This window comes from Bison bison, unplaced genomic scaffold (genome assembly GCF_000754665.1).
Source record: "Bison bison bison isolate TAMUID 2011002044 unplaced genomic scaffold, Bison_UMD1.0 scf7180017864168, whole genome shotgun sequence".
In the NCBI taxonomy this organism is placed as follows: domain Eukaryota; kingdom Metazoa; phylum Chordata; class Mammalia; order Artiodactyla; family Bovidae; genus Bison; species Bison bison.
The window spans coordinates 3246384-3254670 of record NW_011494740.1 but is presented as its reverse complement, the minus strand read 5'-3'; the positions used below and the strand labels follow the sequence as shown (position 1 = coordinate 3254670).

Below are 8287 nucleotides of genomic sequence, written 5' to 3'. Positions count from 1 at the left end.
AATCTTGATTCCAGCTTGTGCTTCTTCCAGTCCAGCGTTTCTCATGATGTACTCTGCATATAAGTTAAATAAGCAGGGTGACAATTTACAGCCTTGATGTACTCCTTTTCCTATTTGGAACCAGTCTGTTGTTCCATGTCCAGTTCTAGCTGTTGCTTCCTGACCTGCATACAGATTTCTCAAGAGGCAGATCAGGTTCTTGATCTAGGGTAGTCTTCAGCATTTATTTGTTTATTTTCTTGAAGACAGGCAGAATTGTCTTTGCAGTTGCAACTTCCTTGTTAAGCTTAACATAATGGAAAATGTAGCAATTCTTGAAACTACTAAATTGGTTGTTTTCCTAGACTAAAAGAAGGTACTAATGTAGAATTTTTCTGTTTTTTATCTGAGATTCTTCATTTACTGCTGGCTTTTCTCTTTGTTTTAATAGTACAAAATAGTAACATGTTGGAGAAGATGGTGTTCAAACCAACCTGACTTCTATGTTGTACTGAATCATTGTTTACTAATTCTGTTTGCGCTAATTCACTTAAATGAATTGTAGCAGAACATATGGTGTTTAATTTTGATGTTCGAAAGTTAGCAGTTTAATGAAAATACTCTGAAGTTGATTGTGGTGATGGTTGCACAACTTGGAATATACTGAAAATCATTCGATTGAATACTTTAGGTGAATTGTATGTTATGTGAATTATGTCTCACTAAAGCTGTTATTTTTTTTTATTTTGTTTTTAAACTTTACATAATTGTATTAGTTTTGCCAAATATCAAAATGAATCCGCCACAGGTATACATGTGTTCCCCTTCCTGAACCCCCCTCCCTCCTCCCTCCCCATACCATCCCTCTGGGTCGTCCCAGTGCACTAGCCCCAAGCATCCAGTATGGTGCATCGAACCTGGACTGGCATCTCATTTCATACATGATATTTTACATGTTTCAATGCCATTCTCCCAAATCATCCCACCCTCTCCCTCTCTCACAGAGTCCATAAGACTGTTTTATACATCAGTGTCTCTTTTGCTGTCTCGTACACAGGGTTATTGTTACCATCTTTCTAAATTCCATATATATGCGTTATTATATTGTATTGGTGTTTTTCCTTCTGGCTTACTTCACTCTGTATAATAGGCTCCAGTTTCATCCATCTCATTAGAACTGATTCAAATGTATTCTTTTTAATGGCTGAGTAATACTCCATTGTGTATATGTACCACAGCTTTGTTATCCATTCATCTTCTGATAGACATCTAGGTTGCTTCCATGTCCTGGCTATTATAAACAGTGCTGCGATGAACATTGGGGTACACGTGTCTCTTTCCCTTCTGGTTTCCTCAGTGTGTATGCCCAGCAGTGGGATTTGTTATTTTAAAAAGTTAGCAATTTCTCATTTCTTATAAAAATGAATTTTGAGCGAATTTGAATTATACTGCTAAAGTGATTACATTGTCTTTTCTCTCATTAGGATCCTATTGTTAACTTTGAACTTCCAATTCATCTGGAGAAATGGTTCCCTCGTCATGTAATAAAGACCAAACGGGAAGATATTCGAGAGCTCATTTTGAAGCTTCATTTACAGCAGCAGAAGGGCAGCAGTAGCTAGTTAATCTGTACAAACATGACACAGATGCTCTATACGATTACTGGAAAGCCGCTTACCGGCATTTGTGTTGGCCAGCTCACAGAGAAGAAAATAACTTGCAGTAGTTTTATAAGTCATTGTACATTATTTAAAATATATAAGACATATTATTGGAATTGTTGGGATCTGATAGATGGAGTGGAAATGGGTGTAATATAGATTAATGTATTAGATAGGAATTAAAGTTTCATAAATATTTGATTCAAAATATTTCATAAATATTTTCTGATTAAATATGATTGGATTATGCAATAGTATATGTAATGTGGGAATGTTTTTGTAGATAATACAGCTGTGTGATCTGTACTTCCACATAACTGGGAGTGGAAGGGAGTTAGGTCCTCCCTGGTGCCAGCCCCAGTGCTTGTCAAATTGGTTGACAAGTCACATTGTATTGTAGTTTTATTCTTTGCAGCTCAAGCATGCAGTATGAATACTATGTATTTTTTTAAAAAAAGAATTTAGTATCAAGGCTTCAGAAAATGCCATTTACGGCATCCCTTCTGTATAGCATAAGAGAAAACAATGTTAGGATGGTGATAAGAATTCACTCTTTCAAAGCGCAGCTTATTTTTCTCAGTTGCTAAATGGAACTGTTCCTCTAACTGTTGTTTGTTTTGTTTCTTTTGCTGTCATGTGTGGGGATCTGAGAATTTAGTTCGTTCATTCAGAGTGAATTTGGAGCAAAAAATTTAGCTATCACAAAAAATTGCATATGTAGCTCAACTTAGTTTATTTGAGGTATAGCTATGTAAATATTGACTCCTATCCTACTCTGACATCCCAGAATATGTATACAGTTTCTGTAAGTATAGAAGATAAAACTGGTGTCTTCATAACTTTAATTAAAAAAAAAAATCCTCGAATTCTTATATACTAATTGTTAGGACTGAATACATAATTTTATAGCTCTGTTTACCCAGTATTTGTCTGCAAAAGCCAGATTGCTCTCATTGCTTTTATATTTTTCAATTGTAATTTTTAGAGACTTAAGAACCAGATGGAGCATAAGTTTTTATTAAATGTTCTGACAGGTAACAGTCCTGAATTGATGTGATAATGATGGTATTACATATGATTCAACTCTTTACAACCTTCTAATGTTATCAGGAATATTTTGAGGGGACAATTATATTGTATTTCCTCAGATAAGAAAATTTTTTTAATAATATTATTTTAATCTTCTCTTTTAGGCATCTCTTAGATTTATGTTGTAACTGTATAGCAGTGAAGGAAAGGCAATTTAAGATGAAGCTAACAATTGGGATGTTTTATTTCAGAATCATGTGACTTGAGTTAAGCCTTAGTGTCCTTATGTTTGTGTCATCACCTTTTTATTGTTAAAGATATTTGTCCTTTGGAGAGTTCCTATAAAAACAGTTATAATTACATGTTTCATTCCCAGTGTCTTTGTTGGGGAGGGAACTTTTTTAGATGACTATTCATTGTTTTGTATATCTAATTTTGGGAAAACAAGTATATAATACATCTTATTGTGACTTCTTAACTTTTGTTTGTATGTTTTTCAAAGAAACCACTGTCCCTTATATGTTTTGAAGATTGTTTAAAATCCATTTTCGTAAATTCATATGGAAATAATGCTTTGAGAATACCAACATTTTATATTAAACATATTTCCAATTCATTAGGCTGAGGTGTAATTTTTTTCCTTACAAAAGGTGACCGATTTTTAGATAGAAATTTTAAATTGTGTGATACTCAGTACATGTCATATAGTTGATGCTTAGATTAATTTTTCTTCTGTTTTAACAGGCATATGCTAATTTTGATTGTTGGTTCAGGGAACATTTTTTGAGCATCTACTACTATCAGGAAATGTACAAGGTAGAAAAAAATGAATGACAGCTCTTATTCCTAGGTCATTTATAGTCTAATAGGAGAAATGAACACATGAACAGTTTCAGTATGCTTGTTTAAAAAAATCATGGTTTCTTTGGCATCACCAGAGTGTGTTCAGCTTAGGGTATGTGTGTGACTGTGATACTGAGAGCTGGTAGAGAGGTTGCAAGAGCGTTGTCAGTGGAAAGGGAAAGCCTTCTTAAAGAAGCTAATACTTTTTATTTCACAATTCTTGGGATAAAAAAACAAACTTGACTTTCTTTTTAAAGTCATAAGCCAGTCACTTAACTAGGATTTAGAAAACGTTTAATATTTCTGTAATGCTTACACTATCTCTATCATGAGTTATTTTTACTATTCCTGTTCTATTTTATAGATGAGGAAGGAGATAGAGTGGTTACAGTGGAAGATTTTCAAGTTTTTTAATCAAGGAGGGACAGACAGTAGCTTACAAGACAGTAGATTTATTATAAACAGAAACAGCTCCAAGAAAACTGATTTTATTTTATATGTAGTTCTCTATTTCTGATGTAGACAAGTATAGTTGGTCTGGGCATTTTATGCTTCTAAATCAGTTGTAGAGAATATCAGAGAATATGTAAATCTAATAGATGGAGAAAAATTGTAAAATTCTGAGTTGTATGTGTAACATTATTATTTTGGGGGAAACATTATTTTTATGTGGACTGCTTATTAAAGGCAAGGATAGTGTTAGTAAAGAGCTTAGCTGACTAGATTAGAACAAAGAAATTGTCTCTTCCCATCTGTCCTAATTAGCTTATCTCTCCTGCTCTCATAGCATGTTAGTTATTTCAGAAAAGAAGGGAGAGGTACTTTGAAAGGACACCATTTTTATTCAGCTAATTTATAATGATTTTGGAATGGTTGTTAGTTCTTAAACATAAACTTATAAATGTTAGACTTCTTCTGTAACAGTTTGTTACTGGACATTTCAAGGCTTTTCAGTTACAGAGTTTGGCCTCTCCTCCTCCTTTTGGTTTTGGCTCAAATGATTATGTTTCCTCATTTTGGGAAGATTTCTCTGTGTATTTTGATATTTGTCCTGATAGAAGGAAACCTTCCATCGTTAACAGGTATTTAAAAATCTGTGTTACTTTTTAAATTTTTCTTTATATCTGTAGTATATTTTCTCTAAAAACATTATTTGATATGATTGCTGTAAGGAATTGAATCAAATATTACTCTATCAATCTTTAATATTGCTTCATTTAAACTGTGTGATAATTTCTTCAATAATTCTGGTTTTCCTCTTCATTAATGTTTCTTGATTCACACCTTACCTCTTCTTATTTCTTGTGTTGAAATTGAATATATACTTGGTTTCAATAACTAACAGTCTTGAAATAAAGAGGAGGAATTAAATGGAGAAAAAATTGAATACGTCATTCTCTTGAAGCATATAGGCCTGTAATTTGAGCATTGAGTTAAAAATCCAGACATAGTGCAGATGTCAGTTTTTGTTTATTTCCTCTCATTCTATATCTTCATTCATCATCATCAGTTTTGTTTTTGCTTTCACTCTGTAGCACAAACATACTTGTCTTTAGAAGAGATCCAAGAACCCAAGAGTACAGTTTCTTTTCTCCAGACTGACTCAGAATCCACAGATTCTTCTCTATCTGCTAAAAAGAAACAACCTCTGGACAGCAGAGAAACTGAGAGACATTGGTTGCTCAGAAGAAAGCGATCTACTTTATTTCCTAATGGTGTGAAAACTTGCCCAGATGAAAGTGTTACAGAGGCTGTGGCAAACCATGTGAAATATTTTAAAGTCCGAGGTAAGCAAATATTCATACCCTTGGGCTCCATGGTGAAATTCAAACGTAGTTCAAAAACAGTTGTTGTATTTCTTTACAATTCAAAATTTGTCATGCTTTTGGTAGAGACTGAACCAAATATTATCTTTCTACTAACCATGGAAAACAGACTTATTAAGAATTTGGTATTTATATAGCTTCAGAGAAAAGTTTATATTATTTTAAGAGAGGACATGGACATGGTTTAAAATCATTTAAGTACTTTAAAAGTACCAGTTTATCATAAAGTATCACTTGTATGTAGAGTGTAAAAAAAATGGTACAAATGAACTTATTTACAAAATAGAAATAGAGTCACAGATGTAGGAAAAAACTTATGGTTACCATGGGGGAAAGATTGTTGTTCATTCACTAAATCATGTCTGACTCTTTGCAGCTCAGTGGACTGCAGCATGCCAGGCTCCTTTGTCCTCCACTATCTCCTTGTTTGTTGAATCTGTGATGGTATCTTACCGTCTCATCCTCTGTTGCCCCTTCTCCTTTTGCCTTCAATCTCTCCCAACATCAGTCTTTTCCACTGAGTCGGCTCTTCACATCAGGTGGCCAAAGTACTGGAGCTTCAGCCTCAGCATCAGTCCTCCCAATGAATATTCAGGGTTGATTTCCTTTAGGATTTCTAGTTTGATCTCCTTGCAGTCCAAGGGGCTCTCAAGAGTCTTCTCCAACACCACTGTTCAAAAGCATCAATTCTTCCACCTTCTTTCTGGTCCAACGCTCACATCTGTACATGACTACTGAAAAAAAACCTGTAGTTTTGACCATACAGACCTTTGTTGGCAAAGTGATGCTTCTGCTTTTTAATACGCTGTCTAGGTTTGCCATGGGCTTCCCTGATAGCTCAGTTGGTAAAGAATTTGCCTGCAATGCAGGAGACCCTGGTTCAATTCATGGGTAGGGAAGATCTGCTGGCAAAAGGATGGACTACCCACCTCTAGTATTCTTGGGCTTCCCTTGTGGCTCAGTTGGTAAAGAATCTGCCTGCAATGCAGGAGACCTGGGTTCAATCCCTGGGTTGGGAAGATCCCCTGGGGAAGGAAAGGGCTAATCACTCCAGTATTCTGGCCTAGAGAATCACATGGACTGTATAGTCCATGGGATCGCAAATAGTTGTACACGACTGAGTGACTTTCACTTCACTTCACTTCAGGTTTGCAATAGCTTTCCTTTCAAGGAACAAACGTCTTTTAATTTCATGACTTGCAGTCACCATCCACAGTGATTTTGGAGCCCAAGAAAAGATAATCTATCACTACTTCAACATTTTCCTCTCCTTAATCTTATCTGATGGTATATTTAACCTCCTTTAAGAGGAAGTTCTCAGAGGTCTCTTTTCCCCTTCTAGAACCATTTCCATACTGATTCAGAAACTCTAGTTAAAAGAATGATTTACATCTTGACAACATTTGGTACTTTCATCCTTTGAAAAGATGAATTTTCTACATCTACTTGGTTTACTTTGTGTTGTAGTACTTATGTAGCACAGTCTCAATTTCATGGGTGCATTTTACACAGTTCAGTATGTCTTATTTTTTTTAAGCAAGAACTAAGAAATATTCTTATTGACTGGTGGGTCCAAATACTGAAACCAGCAGCAATGATTTCAATAAAAGTGTCGCTGCTTCTACTTTTTCCCCGTCTGTTTGCCATGAGGTGGTGGGACCGAATGCCATGATCTTAGTTTTTTGAATGTTTAGTTCAAACATTTTGTTTGAACTTAGTTCAGTGTTGAGCTAAGTTCAAAATTTGTTTGAACTTAGTTCAAACAGTAGTTTTTAGCCAGCTTTTTCCCTCTCCTCTTTCACCATCATGAAAGGCTCTTTAATTCCTCTTCATTTTCTGCCATTGGAGTGGTATCATCTACGTATCTGAGGTTGCTGATATTTCTCCTGGTGGTCTTGACTCCAGCTTGTGCTTCATCCAGTCTGGCATTTTGCATGATGTACTCTGCATAGCAGTTAAATAAGCAGGGGGACAGTATACAGCCTTGTTGTACTCCTTTCTCTCAATTTTGAATCATGTCCAGTTGTTCCATGTTTAAGTGTTGCTTCTTGTCCTGCATATAGGTTTCTCAGGAGACAGGTAAGGTGGTCTGGTAGTTTGATGTGATTCACACAAAGGCTTTAGTGTAGTCAGTGAAGCAGTAGTAGATATTTTTCTGGGAAGGGGGAAATGAATATTTCAACATAGGTCTTGATTTTGAGTAGATTTGGAGAGATAATTGGATTATGCTGCTAAAACCAATTGTTTAGACATTGTTTAGATCTACTCACTGTTCAACCAAGGATTTTAGTTCTTTCCACTGAACTAATTCACTCTAATGGTTTGCTGAGTTTTTCCTTTCATAGATAATTTGATATCAATTGCTGTTTGGTATAACACATTTGAAGAATATCTCCATTTACGCAAGAAGCAACTGCACTCAACTTAATGACTTTTGAAATTAACCAGATATTTAGGGATGCTTGGAGTAGGAAGTAATTAATAGTATCCTCCCTTCAAAAAATTATATTAGTAGTTGGACCTTTTAATATATAGCCTATAAACTGTGCATATTTAAAGTATATAGTCTGATTAGTTTTGACAAATGTATTGATCCTTAAATTATCACTGCAATTAAGATAATGAATTTTTCAGTTACCTCCAAACATTTTCTCAAGTGCCTTTATAATCCCTTCCTCCCTGAGCACCTCCCTTGACCTAAGAGCTGAGGTAACCACTAATCTGCTTTCTATTACCAGGTATTGTTTGCATTTTCTACACTTATATATATGAATGTATTCATACTATGTACTCTTGTTTGGCTTCTTTTACTCAGTTTAATTGTTTTGAGACTCATCTGTGATTTTTTGATGTAGCAATACTTCATTACCATTTATTTTGGGGTGTTATTACATTTTATGGATATACTGCATTTGGGGATATTTGGGTGGTTTTCAGTTATTGGTGATT

The 8287-nt window shown here is 34.9% G+C and overlaps 2 protein-coding genes across 12 annotated transcripts in view; both read left to right on the top strand.

Annotated features, from left to right (window-relative positions):
- The window catches only part of SENP7 (SUMO1/sentrin specific peptidase 7), a 190787-nt gene extending 187502 nt beyond the window's left edge, over positions 1-3285 (top strand). For all 7 annotated transcript variants that reach the window (XM_010841983.1, XM_010841988.1, XM_010841987.1 and 4 more), the window contains one exon: positions 1464-3285. In XM_010841983.1, the coding sequence (XP_010840285.1) occupies positions 1464-1601 (138 nt within the window). In that variant the 3' untranslated portion in view covers positions 1602-3285. The remainder of the gene's footprint in view (positions 1-1463) is intronic.
- A 94-nt stretch (positions 3286-3379) lies between these two features.
- The window catches only part of IMPG2 (interphotoreceptor matrix proteoglycan 2), a 74050-nt gene continuing 69142 nt past the window's right edge, over positions 3380-8287 (top strand). For 4 of the 5 annotated variants that reach the window (XM_010841992.1, XM_010841991.1, XM_010841990.1 and 1 more), the window contains exon 1: positions 3380-5299. In XM_010841992.1, coding sequence (XP_010840294.1) covers positions 4969-5299 — 331 coding nt within the window. In that variant the 5' untranslated portion in view covers positions 3380-4968. The remainder of the gene's footprint in view (positions 5300-8287) is intronic. The other variant, XM_010841993.1, reaches the window with a different exon arrangement.